The 18,798-nt window shown below is 36.5% G+C and overlaps 1 protein-coding gene and 1 long non-coding RNA gene across 2 annotated transcripts; one reads left to right on the top strand and one right to left on the bottom strand.

Moving 5' to 3' along the window:
* Window positions 1-847: 847 nt before the first annotated feature.
* timm17b (translocase of inner mitochondrial membrane 17 homolog B (yeast)) lies at window positions 848-8,665 on the top strand. Its single transcript, XM_084389280.1, has 6 exons — window positions 848-927; window positions 1,998-2,097; window positions 2,201-2,264; window positions 2,416-2,544; window positions 5,457-5,567; window positions 6,866-8,665. The coding sequence occupies exons 1-6, from the start codon at window positions 902-904 to the stop codon at window positions 6,943-6,945; spliced, it is 510 nt and encodes a 169-aa protein (XP_084245406.1). The 5' UTR covers window positions 848-901; the 3' UTR covers window positions 6,946-8,665.
* Window positions 8,666-10,890: 2,225 nt separating this feature from the next.
* LOC311278928 lies at window positions 10,891-14,905 on the bottom strand. The gene is made up of 3 exons (XR_014625500.1): window positions 13,982-14,905; window positions 13,033-13,196; window positions 10,891-11,254 (listed from the first exon to the last, which is right to left on the bottom strand). It is a non-coding gene; the product is annotated as an uncharacterized lncRNA (long non-coding RNA).
* Between the last annotated feature and the right edge of the window lie 3,893 nt (window positions 14,906-18,798).

Below are 18,798 nucleotides of genomic sequence, written 5' to 3'. Positions count from 1 at the left end.
ATCGCTAAGCGACTGTCAATGCATGCATTGCGCTCTAAAATCTTTTCAGACAGGAATCTGTCAAATTGTTAATTGATCATTTAATGTACCTACCTATTTTTATTGGCCAGGAACATTAAGCTGTTTGCACTTATGTGTGTTGCTTTGTTTTTAAATATGCCTATTATGAAACGTGTTCATTGTAGAGATTATGATTTTGCTAACCGATTCAGCCAGTTCACTGAATAGAACAAATATAAATCCTATGGCATAGTGTCAGACTCAAGTCCTCGCATATAGGCTACTTTTAGTGGAAAAATATGTCCAGCAGCCTAGGCTAAAACAAAACGATTACTTCTGGGGCCTCCTCATGTATAAAACTTTACGTAGATTAGATTTCATCCTGAGTTTTCACATTTATAAAACCTGCGCAAAAATCCCTTTATAAAACCAAGTCAAAATAATCCCCAAAATAACTCTAAGTTATTTACTATAGTTACTAAGGTATAACTAGTTTACTATAATATATCATCTGCATGTGATTTTCATATGCATAATCTAATCCACGTGAAAAAATACAATTTTATTTTGTAATATAACTTCTGGATAATCACTTTATGTAATTTGAGTGATTAACTCCGATAATGAGAGTGGAATATTTATTGTATATCAAAATGAAACAGTTTAAAATCATTATGTTTACTTCATTGCTCTCTCCAAAATGCGTACGACGGTGCGCGTATATTTACAATAATTTTGTATTTTATAAATCTCGATATTTGCGTGGAAAATTGCGTACAGAGATTTCAATGACTTTTTTGTGCGTAAGCAATGTTTATACATCAGGACCCATTTCATTGGTTCTACACTGAACCTTCTGTCACGGACAATTGCGTAACCGCTCTGACGTCAGCTGTTTATCATGGAGGAATATGCCCGTGAACCCTGGTAAAGTAGCCTACATCCTGACTTCACTTCTGACGGGTCCGCACTTCAGCTGTTATTTGAAGTGTTTATTCTCATTAGTTTTCGTATCGTGCATCGGTTTGTTTCTCAGCTGACATTCTCTATAGCCTGCTGTAACAGTTCAGACACACTGTTGACACTTTACACCGAGTGTTTGATAAACATGCTATCATGTACGATATTATCTCAGCACTGAAGAGGCACAATGCTCGCTCTTTTCCTTCACTGACAGCTGCTACTATTTGTTTAGTATTGAGTTCGTTGACATAATAAAACGATTTATCCTTGTAAAGCCATATGAAATAATATAGACATTAACTCTTATATAATAAAAAAAATCATTATCCCTGAAAATAAATAATAGAAAATCATATGAAAATCTATAGTTTTAAATGGAGCAGTTTATCGAATTATTAGGTAAATATAAAATAAAATCTTGCATGTGTGTTTTTATGTTTTTTTTTTTTTATGTAAATCAATGAGATCTTTATAACAATATAACAGACTACTTACATAAATTATAAGTACTTATAAAAATCTGTTATCACTGTATATCTCTCAATAATATGTCTTATGAAGATGATATTTAAGTGCTTATTATTTTTAGTTTTTTAATTGTGGTGGGCAAAACATAAAATGCAGTTCAATACAATGATGTTTGAGCGCCTATTGTATCACAATATGATTTTTGTAACACAATAATGTATGGATAATCAAGTAAACCTAAGTCCTTCAGGCCAGGAAATGTTTATCTTGAAATATTAATAACAGTATAAAAGTTATTCTTATGTTTACCTTTTTAAAAACGTTACAAAAAAAAGACCTGAAGGGGGGACATTTTTAGAGTAATGTTAAAAGGCCTTTTACTTGCAAAAAAAAAAAAAGTATTGACTAAATTAGATGGCAGAAGGCATGAAGAAGATTTTGTACAACAGGGTTTTCAGCAAAGTTTTGTGTGTTGGTCATTTAGACGCCTCAAAAAATCATGCATCACACATGATACAGTAATATAATAACTTAATAACAGCTCTATTATCTAATCTTTTTTTTAGTCCATGGAGGATTGTTGATGATTGTGGAGGTGCATTTACCATGGGGGCAATTGGAGGGGGGGTGTTCCAGTCAGTTAAAGGCTTTCGGAACGCACCTGTGGTATGCTTCACTGACACCAATAAAACAACTGAGCTCAACAATTACTATCACTAATACACAATACAATACATTTACTACTAATAAACCCCCTCTGTTACTTTAGGGTGTACGACACAGGCTAAGAGGGAGCGCAAATGCTGTGAGAGTAAGAGCACCACAAATTGGAGGTGATGTTGCAGAATCATTTTTTGTATTATTTCTTGGTCTGATCTTGTGTGGAATAAAACTGTTTTAGCATTTTGTAATTTGTACTGTATATCAGTGATTCACTAATCACTATATATTGTGGCATGGGTTCTGTTTTTTTTTTTTTTGCAGGTAGTTTTGCTGTGTGGGGTGGACTCTTTTCCACCATAGACTGTGGTCTTGTGCGTTTACGGGGTAAGGAAGACCCTTGGAACTCCATCACCAGTGGAGCCATGACTGGAGCTATACTGGCTGCACGCAGTAAGATTAGCATAGTGGTTATTATTCTGTTATCAGTATTCTTCCATAGTATTAGACATTAATGCTTTGTTCACATTTACCATTGGTCAGCAAAATTTCACTGTCGAAATCCAGTCATTTCAATGGGAATCCGTGCGATTGGGAATTTCGCATCAGGCTGAAATATTTTGCCTCACATATTTTTCATTATGTGATTTCGCCACGCTGACCAACAGAAAGCTGCGTGCTTTGAAGTGACTTCTGTGCGAGCAGTGCTTCATACAATTGCTATGCTAGTAATGGACGATTTACCTTTTTTGCGCCACAAAATCTCGGCCTGACTGCACAATACAATAATAATGTGACTGCTGGAATACACTACACGGCTTTTAAACACTAAAGAGATTTTAAAACATCAGGGGCCCTATCTTGCACCCAGCGCAATTGACTTTGTACACTGACGCATGTATCATTCCTAGTTTGAACCCGCGCAAAGCGCGCTTTTCCCTCCACAGAAGCACGTCGCTAAACTAGGGAATGAACTTGCGCTCCCCGGGGCGGTTCAGCGCAAAGAGGAGGCGTGTTCCGGCGCAAACGTTCCTTCATGCTATCTTGCAGGTTTAGAAAACAATTGCGCCACTAACCAGGAAAAAATAGTTTAAAGTCAGTGGCGCGTTGCGCATGTTATTCATATGCTATTTTAAGGGCGCATGCTTGGCCTTAATCAATGTAGCGTGTGCACAATGCGCATACACTTTGATTCTCTCATCTACACAGAAGCAGCAGTTTTCATTTTTGCAAATCATACATTATTACGATAGATAGATAGATAGATAGATAGATAGATAGATAGATAGTTTATTATAAAAGCATACATCTAGCTTACACATTTACCCAAATTATCATACGCCTTTTTAACCGAAGTTAATTTGGGTGGGTTTCTCCATCCCCAACGTCCCTGACGAGAGCGTTGCTCTCCTTGGCTGTGAACCGCTCCTGGCGCGCGCCTGGCAAATCCGCCGTTATAATAGGAATCCGCTATAGAACAAGCGCGCCTGCTCTTAAAGGGAATGTGAGATGACGCTCTGATTGGTTTATTTCACGTTACGCCCAAACCACACCTATGAATAATGAAGCTACTTCAGACCAACCCATTTTAGATTTGCGCCGGGCGCAAGAGTCATTTATCCCGCCGGGAAAATAGCAACAGCGCCAAGACCCGCCCACAAAGTTACTTGCGCTTTGCGCTTTGACACTTGCGTTTCAGATCGTTAAAATAGGGCCCCAGGTGTCATATACCTGTCAAATGGTTACAAATGAAAGCCTGGGAATCACACACTACCAGACTTTCAAGTCATTCCATAAACAACAAATTCACACTGAAACATGACAAATGAAAACAATGGACCATTTGCACTGAGCTTCGTGACGCACTTCCGTTTGAAAATAGTCTCACTTATTTCCGGTTGTTTACTTTCAATGTACTGTGGTCATTGAGTTGAACAAACGCCGCCTAAAATGAGTGTCCGCGTTAAGATTAAAAAATTAAAATGGAAATTTGTATTTGGAACATTTATTTATTTGGATTATATATTTTTCAAAATCAATCTTTTTACATGTTTATGCCCAAAATGCTTAATTACTATTCAAAGTAGTTGACTGTCATGCTCCTCTACGCTGTATGCGTTACTGTTAAAGATGAATTAAATAGCATAGTTTATTTAACATCGTTACAGCCACCTACCGAGCATTCATTCATTCAACTATTTTAAAAGACTTGAATAAAGCACCAATGCAAGAAATTCTTTTCATTAAGTCAAATTCATTTAAAAATGTGAACTCAATAGGTATGACATATCAGTAAGAGAAAACCACTATTAACGAGAAGACGAGAATTGGACTGCTGCAGGTTAGTGGATAAATATATTTAGCCTATTTATTATTCAGAATGCACAGTTGGAAAGAAAATATATTTATAGGAACATTTCAGCAGGCTCAAGATAATTAATATAGAGATCATTATTCATTGATTTAAGCAATTGGCAACCATAAAACGTAGTGATAATCTGTATTCTCATGTACTGTATGTATTTGTGCTGAACGGAAACTCCCGATATGTACTAAGTAGAACGCGGAAGTAGTTGTGCAAGTAGTAGGGGCCAGATTTACCAACAGCTTGCGCCAACGCAAACCCTCTTTTGGCGTTAAAAAACTATCAGGATTTACTAAAGAAAAATTAGCACTGAAAGGTGTGGACAGGGTTATTTTTGTGGCTGACCTTATTGCATATCCATTTGTAGGAGTTTCCCTTTCAAATGCCAAATTTATGGGAGGAGAGTATTTAAATGAATCATGCAAGGTGATTTACTAGTCAATTTACTGGTATTTGCGCTATTATTTATCATCTTAAACCAGATTCTAAATTGCGCTGCTCTTGGTAGATTGAGTTGGTCATTATGGAAATGATCCAGCTACGTCTGTGTTCTTTAATTTGTGCGTCACCAGTAGATCAGCCACAGAACTTTCCACTCCCATCAGCGCTTTTTGGGAACTCGCGCTAATTTGCCCTGTTTAGTAAATCTAGCCCTATGTGTTCTAAAATCGGCAAGAGTCTGAAGCTAAAAAATCTGTGCCAATCAAGCACTGCACGATTTCTACACAAAATCTGTCAACTCCGACTGCCCAAAGTCTGCAGGCATGGCTCTAAATTTAGGCAGCTAGTGTTGACTCGTCCATACTGCAGATCGGGCCAAAAATCTGAGCTAAAGTTGTGTAGTGTATTCCAGTCTTTGACATTTGAGGTATAGTGACCTACTGGAAATAATCTTATGATGATCTGGACTGTTCTGTAATAGCATACATGCTGCATAAATCTTTAGTCTTGCTATTACCTCTGGATCATTGAAAATATGTTTGCAATGTTTGTATTTCAGGTGGTCCACTAGCCATGGTGGGCTCTGCAATGATGGGGGGAATTCTGCTTGCACTAATCGAGGGCTTTGGGATACTTCTTACTAGATATACAGCACAGCAGTTTCAGAATCGTGAGTTACACAATACACTATAATACAATAATACATAGAACCGCGTATACTAAATGAGGCAAGGGTGTAGAGTTACATTCAAGCTATTTTAAGGCATGAAGAGGTTTTTTTTAAGGAAAACTGAAATGCTGAAATGAGTCGTCAAACAAGTCAGGTCTCACTTCCTGTTACATACCTACCTAACAATGTAACAAATTTGCATAATGCCAGCCTATGGTCTTCATTGGCTGGCCGTGAACAACGTCTACTTTGCACCGCCCTCAAACCCTGTCCTGGAAGAGTTTGGTTTGTGTTGTCAACATGTTGAGAAGACACTGTTTTCAGCACTGCGAATCCACTTCAAAATAATGAGGACTCCCGTTTGAATTGATAAGGACAACGCTAACACACGCCACTGTGTATCAAGTGCTGAGCAAGCTTACGGAGCTGAAATTCAGATATGGTAGGCGTTTCGTTTCTGACACACGCTGTAAGAAAAGAAGAGAGACTGAATCTTTTACATGCATCCAAAAGTTTTTGGATGCATGTAAACCTTTTGTAGGAGACCTCTAAAACAAAATGAACGTTACAAATAGCATAATAGGGGGACTTTAAAAAAAAGTTCATTGGGGTTCTCGAAATGGTTCTTGTGTTGTATCGCTTTGAAAAGCTCCTTTTCGAACCTTTATTTTCAAAAGTGTAGGTCTGGGTGATTCAGAGAGTTGATTCAATTTAGGAATTATTTACACAACAATACAAATTTTGTCATGTTGTTCCAAATTTCCAAATTGTGATTTGTTCTTTTTTTTTTTTGGTACACAAAGTATATCTAAAACACAGGAAAATCATTAAGTTTTAAACAACTAAGATATTTTTATTCATGCACAAACTATTCCTTTCATACGGAGCCCCGCGCAGCAAGAAAATATAGATATCATATTGTGGCCGTGGATTAAGAATTCATTTCGATGACATTTTCATTTGTTGCCTTGTTTTATTAATTTGTGTAAATCATGCCAAGATTGTACTAATCCATGGCAATGTAACAATTTAACTCAATTAAAATGGGGGAACAAATTAGTGCAGCGTGGCCACTATTGACCTAAACCAAGAGAAGGAATTCTGAATTCATGGCCACGATATCTTTTTTCTTTACCTGCGTGTGTCAGGTGCTGTGCTACATACTTTAAAACCCTGTGATATTACATAAATCATTTGTAATAGATACAGATTTTTATACATTTAGTTTTGTTCTGCACTTAGTTTTGTTGAAGCTGCTTCAGAGGTGTTCACTATCTGCATCTTCTCTTCATCAACAGCGAGTCCCTTTGTGGAGGACCCGAGTCAGCTTCCTCCCAAAGAAGGCCAAGAGACACGTGGTTATGGACAGTATCAGTAAAACCACTGTTTTGCAGTGGAGACTGTAATATTATAGACTGTGAATAAGAGAGGATCATCATAGTTTACAGTTCCCTCCAGAGACAGGGGATACTCCTGAATCCTCTTCATCCTCTATAGAGTATTGCTGGGATGGTGTATTCTTGTAGGCCAAAACCTGGAAACGAGTTAGCATTGTAGCACTGGTTCCATCGTCCTAAAGTCAATGGTTTTGGTTAAATGCTTGAAATAAGGTCTGTGGTGAACACAAACTCAAGATGTAAAACCCCTTTTATTCTATGATATAAAATATATCAGTAATATCCTCTTGTGATTTCTCTTTTAAACTTTTACTTCAATGGAGAAATCATGTTGCGTTTTTGAGGATGATGCTAACTTCCGGGTTGTCCTAAAAAATACGTCAACCCTGCACCATTATAAGATGGCCACTCAGGGGAAAGCAGCATGTAATTAGTATTATGTTTAAATTGTAATATACACTTGTATTTGTAAGGGAAAATTGTCACCCAAAGATTTTTGTCAAGTTCATTCAGGCTTGTTTGAACACTTCTTAAGACAAATATACTGTATGAATGTGTGCTAGAAAAAGACTGTCCGTTACAGCACTTTACATTTTGCCGGACTAACTAGACCAGCTGGAGATATTCTGGATATGTAATTAATTGCAGAGACATGAATAATGATTCCTATGAAAGTTAATATGATGTCATTCATATTTTGCTATATTATGATGCAGTGTTATGCAGACAAGGCTATGCAAAGCTCCAGTGCATTTTTATATTAAGTTTATCTTAATCTATGACCTACGGAAGCGTATTGCATTCACTTGAGGAAAAAAAATCTACTCTGTTTTTCTGAATTAACGAGTTAATTATCTCAGAATTACAGGATCATTTTTCATGTTTTTTTTTTTGCTCTGTTTTTCTGAATTAATGACTTAATTATCTCAGAATTATGAGATAATTTTTCATAAAAAAATATTTTGTTCTGTTTTTCTGAATTAACGACTTAATTATCTCAGAATTATGTGATAATTTTTCATAAAAAAAAAATTTGCTCTGTTTTTCTGAATTAATGACTTAATTATCTCAGAATTCTGAGATAATTAAGTCATTAATTCAGAAAAACAGAGCAAATATTTTTATTTCAAGAAAACATTATCTCATAATTTTGAGATAATTAAGTCATTAATTCAGAAAAACAGAGCAAAACCTTTTTTTTTCATGAAAAATTATCTCGTAATTCTGAGATAATTAACTCATTAATTCAGAAAAACAGAGTAGATTTTTTTTTTCTCAAGTGAATGCAATACGTTTCCGTAATGACCTGCCCTGGAATGAAATACATGACCTGGACTCTTTATACACCGGAAATGTCTTTTGCTTTAGATCTTCTAAAGTTGTTACAATTTTGATCTTTCAAAGACTTTGGATATCTTCCATTACAATTACATAGCCTCTCCTGCATTCTTTACTGATAAACTGAAATTAGTTTCATCTCCAATACATAACGTGCAGTCAAAAGAGACACTGCTCTACCAAATTAAATTGAAGTAATTTAATCTCTCCAGTTTATACTGGTATTTTTCCTACATTCTCTATGTTTGTGGAATGTTTTGTAGTTTTTTGATGGATTATTTATTTTTTGGAGCACTTTAGAGACAAGAATAAGAGATAATGTATGTATAAGTAACCTGTCTCAATAAAGAATTTAATGGTTTATGTATTGGCCTGTATTGTTTTAGAGATGCTATTAAAATGGTGCTGGAACCCTATTGTATTTTTTACTGTTTTGCCGAATATTCTTTTTCTGCCCTAAAAGTGTTTGGATGTCTGAGACCATAATTCAGAGAGACTGGAATCAATCCCATTTTCCTCTGAATCCTTAAGTCAAGACCTACAAGAATCTATATGTCTGTTTGTTTTTTCACCATTTATAATTTTCTGAAAAAAATACTTTTTATAATTCGAAACTCCTGGCACTTGGCACACATCATCCCAAGACCCTTTAGGACAAATTGTTAAAATAATTTTGATTTATCAAAGCACTGCAAAGATATAAGATATAACTTTTTCTAATAAGCAGTTAACATTTTTTGCTAACAAATTTGCAACTGCAGCTTGATAGTATTTAAAATCTTGTTTTCTCTAAATCTTTGATTAAAGCCTTAACAATTGTATTTATGTTTATTCCAGATCTTCTCCAAACTTAGCATATGTCAGCTTTATACCAGGCTTACAAAAAGTTATGATAAGAATTCTAATCCTTTAATCATTTAGTGGATATGATCTTAAATATTTAATGACTAATGAGTAATATACCTATATATTTTATGCACGAAGTCCAAAAAAATCATCCTCGTTTACTCCCGGAGCATGACCGAACATCGCCACCACGTTGCAGTGGTCCTGAAACGCCTGAGAGAGTTCCACCTATTCCTCAAAGCAGAGAAGTGCTCCTTCCATCAACCCTCAGTGCAGTTCCTTAGTTACAACATCAGCGACCAGGGTATCCAGAAGGTGGAGGCCAACAAGAACTGACCCACACCAACTACCATCATGCACAACATCCTTTCACTGTACTAACCGATCACAAAAACCTAGAATATATTTGAAAGCTAAGAGACTTAACCCCCGCCAAGCACGTTGGGCTTTATTTTTTACTCAATTTAATTTCTCCATTTCCTATCGTCCAGGTACGAAGAATGTTAAAGCTGATGCTCTTTCCCGCCTGCATACTCCTGAAGAAGTAAGCAAAGAATCTGAGCCCATCCTGCCAAAGAAACTGATCGTGAGTCCCATTCAATGGTCTTCCGCCGGGCTACCCACCTAGACGTCAGTACGTCACCAGAGCACGACGCACACCTCTCATCCACTAGGTCCACTTATCCCCGGGCACTGGCCACCCAGGGGCCAATATAGTACCCTCTCGCTGCTGTAACGACTGAGACAAATCAGACACAATTATTTGTTATATTTAACAAATAATCTTTAAAACTCACTCTGGGATCTATGGTCCCATCCCCCCAACTAGGGCAAGAACCATGACTACCATCAGATAAGATGGTTTTATTGCTGTTAAAAATGTGGTCATGTGGTCAAGACAGAGGCCATAGGAAAGACAGAAACAGAGCTTAAAACAGACTTTCCTGCATTAATTTATACACTGTAAACCCGGATAAGTAGAATTTACTTAAAAAAACCAAGGTAACTCGTTGCCTTACATTTTTTAAGTAATGAAGCATTAGTTGAATAAGTGAAGTGGACTACGTTCAATGTACTTAAGCCCATAATGGAATGGAATAGAACATTTAAGTTGAATGTACTTATAACCGAGTTACAGTAACTGAAGATACTTAGTTTAAACAATCATTCCCCACCCATTTATTTAACTCAGCTTGTTAAGTAAACATTACTCCATTACCAATTCAACTAAATTGTATATTCTAATGGGCCCAACTTAAATTTTAGTTACTGAAACTCAAAATATCTTTCAATCAATAGAGCCATGTAAAATACACACATACTGCAACATTACACTGATCCAATTATATTTGTTATACATGTCTTTTTTTTAGCAACAAAAGAAACAAAGCCATGGCCTAATAGGCTTCTAGTGTGTAGTTTCCTCACATACTGTATTTTTACAGCACTAGTACAGTAAAAAGCATTTACAGTACTCCACTATAATTACCAAATACAGTATATACCACATACTTTTACAATATTAAACTTATTTTACAGGGAATGCTGCTTTTATAATTACATAATTAAAATATTATACGGCAAGTTTTCATAAGAGTAGCCACACTAGGAAAAAGAAAACAACATTTTCTGGGTTTTAAAACATTTATTTTGGTTAATGCAAAGATAAGAAAATCGCCTTCTGTGAACATGTTGGCTGAATTTTTTAAAACATAAAATGCAATTTTAACACTTTAACAACAAACAGGTAACACTGAGCGCTTAATTAAATGGATAGTTCACCCAAAAATCTTAAATTAGCACATGATTTACTCACCCTCAAGTCATCCGAGGTCTATATGACATTCTTCTTTCAGACGAATACAATCAGAGTTATATTAAAAATGTCCTGGCTCTTCCAAGCTTTGGAAGTGATGTGCTGTTTCTGTTTTGAAGTCCATAAAAGTGCAAACGAAATCCCATTCAAAGTCTGCAAGTTTTCGCAGAAGTGAGGACACCTGTAGGCTTACAGTGTTCATTTTTTGCACAGCTTGGCCAGTTTTCTTTGAAGTTACTTGTCCTTTCTTTGTTTTTGATCCACGTTCAGGATTGATGCCAGGAAATCGTCTAAAAGGGAAAAAAACAACAACAATGAAATATTATGGACTGAGATTATATATTTTGACAGAGAGAAACAGCACAAGAAATGTGTAAATAAAAACCAGATATCGGTTTTAACGACTAATTTGTTTGGATAAAACTAAACAACATGAAAAAAAATGCAATGCTGGATGTTGTGATCAATAACTGATATTTCTTCTGCCCTGGTTAAAATACATCAACTCAATGTGTCTGTTTACAAGCGCACTGTCAACTAACTAATTTAACTTAATTGCAAGCCTCGCAATGTGAATTGCATACATGACTACATGGATAATGTTAAACATGACGTTTACCAGACTAAACTGCATGTTTGCACCCAAATATGAAAATTCTGTCATTATTACCCACCCTCAAGACTTTCGTTCATCTTCGGAACACAAATTAAGATATTTTGGATAAATCTGGGAGGTTTCTGTCCCTCCATTGACATCAATGTCATTGCGACTGTCAAAGCCCAGAAAGGTGGTAAAAACATCGGTAAATAGTACATATAACTACAGTGGTTCAACCTTAATATTATGAAGTAACGAGAATACTTTTTGTGTGCTAAATAACCCCAAAATAACGACATTGTTTAATAATCTCTTCTTTTCCATGTCATTCTCCAACACTGTTGACACAGTGTAAACAGTGCAGCGCTTCTGGGTTCTACATCAGAATGAAGGCTCACTATTGGCTAGCTCCTGGGTCATCACACACGACCAGAGTTGGCCAATAATAAGCCTACGTTCTGACGTAGAACCCAGAAGCGCTGCACTGGCTTTTTTTCAAGGCTTGCAGCTTGAAATCTATAACAGGGTTTGCGTTCTCAAGCCACCAGGCCGGAACGCGTTAAAGGATAACTCTTGCCAAAATGCAACCTCTTTTTGTTAATCTACCTGAGGCAAACTTTCATTTAAAAGCATAATTAGGATGGAAACGCCACTTAAGTTTGACCATATTTTCGTTTAAATTGAACTCCAGCATTGAGAACATTGTTTGTGTACACAGAGTTGTAATAACTTTATTCTAGAGCTGCTGTAAAGCCTAAACAATCTATGTTACTGTACTTTCCTATTATCACTGTAAAGCTGCTTTGAAACAAACTATATTGTTAAAAGCGCTATATAAATAAAGGTGAGCTGACACTGTTTACACTACGTCAACACGTAGGAGATTGACGTGGAAGAGTAGAGATTGTTGAATAATGTCGTTATTTTGTTTTTGTGCACAAAAGGTATTCTCATCGCTTCATAATATTAAGGTTGCACCACTGTAGTTACATAGATTATTTAAACTATGTTTTGACTACCTTTCTGGGCCTTGAAAGTTGCAAAGACGTTGCTGTCTATGGCTGGTTCAGAAACCTCTCAGATTTCATCAAAAATATCTTAATTTGTGTTCCGAAGATTAACGAAGGTCTTACAGGTTTGGAACGACATAAGGGTGAGTAATTAATGACAGAATTTTCACTAATCCTTCAACTAAACAACTTGCACTGACATATCTTAAAATATGTGACTGCCACTGTTTTGTCTCAAGATGCACACCAGTAATGCTTTTTTTTTATTATTAGACATTTTTATAAAAGCTGCTTAAATACCCTAATTTTATTAAGGCCTAGACCTGGCTTAAGCTAAGCCCAGTATGGAAACCATGGCCATATTGTTTATACCAGTAGTCAGCTTAATAAATACTGTCAAGAAGACAAGTCACAATTCAGTCTAATATTTATATGAATGGCAAATATGCTAATGACTAACCTCTGAACAAACTCAAGGTGCTGCCTCTTCCTGGTACTGCAAGCTGAACTCATAGGAGGAGGCAAACAGCGCTGCCAGGCCAGTGATGAAGATGCTGTTATCCTTTCCATACACACCTTGACCTTCCAAACGTAATATCCAGCACTGGTCGCTTAGAGATTGACCTGTAATTGAAAAAAATAAAATAATTAATAATTAAAATAACTATTGTGGGTTTCACTGAGGTTCGATGTAGTTGTCTATTCATAGTTCTATGAATTACATTTTTCACCTAAACATTAAAATTGATTAGGGTTAGAATGTTAAAACGCACTGGCATATTATTTTGCTTGTTTTAAGCATAAACTCACTTAATTTTGACTTATTCTTTCAGAAAACAAGACAATTTTTACTTGTTCTTCATGTAAGAATTTTAGATATCTGGACTGGAAACAATTAAAAAACACTAGAAAAACATATTTTGCAGTGGGGTGAGTAAATGATGGCTTTTCATTTTAGGTTAAAACTAACCAATGTTTACATATCAAGAAATATAAAGTGTGGACTCTCTGGCAAATGTAGATTGCTGGACATCAGCGTTGCAAATTCCTGAAACAATTTTTACAAAGGACAGCACAACCATGATCAACAGAACCAAAACATAAAACATATTACAGATTAATGAGATTTGTTGAATAATATCTACTTATCTGCTTTAAGGATAACACCGTCTAACTTCTCTTTGAATTGTGTTAGTTGTAGGACCATGGCATGGTAATCAGGAATAAAATATATTTGAAAATAGCATTAGGTTAGGAACATGGATTTTCTTGTGCTAGCAAAACTCTGACAACGATTCAAAAGCACAGGATCACAGAACTGACAGCATTTTTTTTTTTTTTACCACATATAACGTAGTTAGATACTATAACTGTAGCAGTAACGTTACACTATACTTAAAAGCACTTACATTAGCACTGGACCGTCATCAGATTACAAACCCTGAAACGAAAAATATATATATCAAAAGCACATCGTGCAAATTACATGGTAAATGTTGCCTATTATGTGAATTGTCGAAGTTAACGTTACTTGGTAAACATGTGGAACAGAGTGAATGCTTGCGAGGCCGCGGTAACGTTAGTAAACCGCGTTCGCAAAATCAAACCAAATACGTGGAAACAATGTAGAAATGCAAACGCAAAAAATATTGGCTTACCGTATCACTCAGTTCAACAATTTTCCATCTTCTCAAACTCTAAATCCCACTTATCGTCACAGGCGCAGGTTAGATTATTCAGATGACAAATTCTTCCATCCGTCTTCATGTAACGTTAATGTCGTCCATTTTCTGCTGCGAGCTGCGTCGCAGGCAACTGTTTGAAACACGAACCGAAGCTCACAAAAGCTTAAAAATTGCTCACAGATTCGCAGACGCTGTTTATCTTGATGACAGGAATGATTATTCTGTTCATTTGAATCCCGCTGACAAATCAAGTTTGCCTGTACTGTCTGCTCGCGTCGCGTCACATTTGAACTGAATTGAGCGCGAAAGAAATCAATCCCACAACGCAATACAGTATGATACTCGATACTGTATATTACGAATTTATCGGGTTGAAAACAGAAATGTGCTGTATATTTACAGCTGTTCCGTAAAAGATACATCATTCTGTATTACGAATTTAACACAACAATAACGCCCAGAAATCACGAACTTGCCCATGACTCCATCTGGAAGTAATTCGCGATTTCGTATTTTGTTTTTGACCCTCTGAACTTACCGTTGGACAGGCAAAACTTGGTGATTTTAAGTTGTTTGAGCTCAAACACATAATTACAATAAGATAGGCCATTAAAAAGTACAGTTTACTCAGAATTCATAATTAATGTAAAAAATGACACATGTTTAAGTAATACAAACTCAGTTTGTTTGAGTAGTAACTACTGATTCGACTTAAACACTCAATTACAATAAGAAAGGACAAGAAAAAGTTCAGTTTAATCAGAATTAACAAGTAATGTCAATAAATTAGGCACATTTAAGTAATATAAACTCAATCTCTTTGAGTTGAATCAAAATCTGGGTTTACAGTGTAGACAAACTGATCTATAAATGAACATGCATCCCAGAACATTGTGTGAATGATTTACTGTCTTGAGTTGTGTCTTTTAATTCTACATTATTATTATTTTTTTATACTGCACTCTCAGAAAAAAAGGTACAAAAGCTGTCACTGTGGCAGTACCTTTTCAAAAGGTACACCTTTGTACCTAAAGAGTGCATTTAAGTCCCTCAAAGGTACATACTGGTACCAAACGTGTACATATTAGTACCTAAATGGTACATATTAGAACCCTTTTGAAGGGTACTGTCCCAGTGACAGCTTTTGTACCTTTTTTTCTGAGAGTGTGTGTATTTTATGATCGAACCAACAGTCAATGTAACCTCACCTATACCATGTTTGGTCTCTATAAATTGGTACTTTGAAGATCGAAATGATCATATACATGATATGTCGATAGCTGCGCAACATATTAGTATTACAAGAATCTTTCATATCTTCTTCATCAGCAACCAATCCAGCTGCACATGCAAATGAGCACGCTTAAAACTAAGATCCAAAGATTTTCCTGCTTGGAAATTCCACCCTTCTCATTGGTCAAGCAAACCCAGAGAGGTGGGACTTTTCTCAGGCTTTATTAGAGACAAATTCACAGTGACCCTCTCTCTTCTTCTTCTGGTTTCTTCTGCTGCTTCTTCGTGTTGATGTGTGGCTTCTCTGGCCCAGGGCCGGCAGGCCACAATGGAATCATGGAACCATCAAAATCCTTCTTCAGGAACTTGCAACGAAATGCTTTTATTGCAAAGGCCATTCAAGTATACATTTAATGAGGTGCTCTGAAAATAATAAGCTGATGGTCTTTTCATAGTTAGATGAATCTTTTCCATAGCTTCATTCCGTTTATGGTTTCATCTTGTCACTTTCTATTTTACCCATGTATGTGTGATTGTGTGAATGTGTATGTTTAGATTAGTTATGTTTGTGATTTAGTTAATAAAACTTGTGCACAATACGTATTTCTGATTCTCTGCTTGCAACAAAGTTTATTTTACGATTTAGATTTTGACTACAGACTCTCAGTAGTACTGTACAGTAAGAAAGACATTTCCCTCCCCCGGAAATGAACATTTTTTTAGAATTAATAAACAATTAACACTGAGTGTTCACGGGTCGAACAGGTTGATTGATTGTAATATTAATTTTACTACATTAAATTAATTCTATTAACTGATCCAAATATTCATAATTAATTATTACAAGTTATGATTGATTATTAATATTTATTTTGAGCTAATTTGCGACACTGCTAAAATATTGCTTCTGGTGGCCCTTTATGGCTAGGGACGTGAGATGGTTTGTACAAGGATGCGTGGACTGCGCCATTTCAAATCCCCGCCACTTACTCCATCTGCTGCCCGTTCCCAACCGACCATGGTCACACCTAGGAGTGGACTTCATGACGGACCTCCCGCCTTCAGATGGTAACATGCATCTTGGTAATCATTGACCGATTCTTCTCCCCCTCAAAGGACTCCCCACAGCGATGGAAACAGCAGAACTCCTCTTCAATCATATCTTCAGATATTACGGAATCCCAGAAGACATTGTTTCTGACCGTGGACCCCAGTTCATCTCCAAGGAATGGAAAGCCTTCTTTTCACCAGCAGATCTGCCAGGCTCCTACACCTGACAATCACAACGCACTCCCTCTCCTGAATACTAATCACACACACCTGCACCTCATCTGCACCCTCATCACCTCAGCAATAAAAGCACACACCACACCCCAGCTCATTGTCTGGTCTTGTTCTAGAACGAAGTGGGCACTTACCTTGTTTCCTCCAGAGATTGTCAAGCAATTACAGCGAACTGTCTCCAGTGTTTCTCCTGTGATCTCCTGTTGTGGCAAAAACAATAATTAAACATCATCATCATCACTGCATAAGAGACACCAAGAATCAAATTGTATTTTAAAATATATTTATTCTCTTGCAAGAGGCTTAGTCACAAAATCACAGCAGCTACCCTGTGACGTGAGCAAGACCTGACACCCAGCCCAGGAAATTCCCTTCTTATACTCCTTCTTCAAGGTCTTTCCTCTGTAGTTTTCCACTCACTCAGCATGGCCACATCTAGCTGATTTAGAATAGAATGACCCCTCTAACCCCCCTTGGCTAAATTATCTTCCATACCTAAAGAGTTAAAGGTTCTTAATCATTTGTCTTACTGTGTGTGTCTTACTTACACCAGGTGCACAAACATACATCAATTCCAGAAGAGAAACGAATGCTTAAAACCACACAATGTCTAAGAAAGTTAATGAAAAAATATATTATAAAATAAAATATAAATTTTTCTACAACACTTCTCAGTCCTGTGTGTCTCCGTTCCCATCTGCATTTCCTGTTGTTCAGCGAGGTGTGTGCATCCAGCCCATCATCCATTCAACCATCCACCATCCTACAGTCCTGTAAGAAAAGACATTCCATTCACTGCCTGATTCCCGCTCTCCAGATTATCCATTGACCTACTAACTTACCTGGTCATTGTTGTCTAATTACAGTGGTTCCCAATTCCAGTCCTCGAATTACATAAAAAAATGTAATCTTCTTTGAAAGCAATCAGATTTTCCCCACAATCACTGTTCTTGACTTCAATTAAAACTGTAATTCTATTTTAAATCTTTTAAAATGAAACACATGAACTACAAACAAGCAACTCTTTTTAATTTTCTATCAGCCAGAGTTGAATCTCGGTTGTGGCCCATTCTGACCATCAATGCAGATGGTGATACTAGCTGATTTAGATCCAGATTTAAAGAGGGAATGCCTTATTTGCACAGAGAAACTGGTCGATTTTCATGTTTATTTTAAAAAGTCACAAAGTTGAAGTCCCACTTTTGCTGGATGCCTGGATAACAAAACACTTGCTTGAATCCAGTTTGAACATTCCTGCGTTCTTGTGAAATGACTGTCCATTATAAACACAAGTTGACATTTGGAGAATCAGTTTTCCTTTAATAAAACAAAGTTCAATATAAAAGGCTATGCCGGAAGAAAAAAGTTGAGGAAGAGGCCAGAATAGGGTGCTTGTATTAGTTGGCTTTGGCTCGAAGCTAGGCTCTTTGGCCAGTGACGGCCTGGAAGCCTGTCTTGATGCTGGCTACAGAGCAACGTGAGTGACATGTTTCACACTGCAGGAAGTAGAGACGTGTGTCCTTCTGCAGAACTGTATCCGGTGAGCGGCAGGTATAACAAGTCACATATTCCTCTGTGATAAAGAGAAAATGTCTTTTAAAAAATCTATAAGGAAACCTAAATGTATTAGCAGAAAACAATGCAGTGTTCTTCACATATAAACCATTGTTGAATGATCTAAACACTATACGACAAAATACTACATTTGAAAAGGAGCTCACATTGACATTTAAATGAAACTATGGCTGCACAATTATGGTTTATTTCACCAAGATTCCAAAGCATAAATGTATGAAAGATGTATGTGTCTTGACTCACTAACAAATAACAGAAAGATGTTTCACTTGCATGGACAGTTAAATTGATCAAGGGCTAATGGTTACAGCATACATTAACTCCTTTTAAAATATTTAAGATGTGATATTCTGTTTATCTGAACATGGTCAAATTAAATTGTAGGAGTGTTGGATGAGAGGTAATGGCACAGTACATACAGGGTTTAAACAATAAAACTGAAATACGGC

The sequence above is a fragment of the Rutilus rutilus genome (genome assembly GCF_951802725.1).
Source record: "Rutilus rutilus genome assembly, chromosome: 19".
Classification (NCBI taxonomy): Eukaryota; Metazoa; Chordata; class Actinopteri; order Cypriniformes; family Leuciscidae; genus Rutilus; species Rutilus rutilus.
This window is presented reverse-complemented; position numbering and strand designations above follow the sequence as displayed.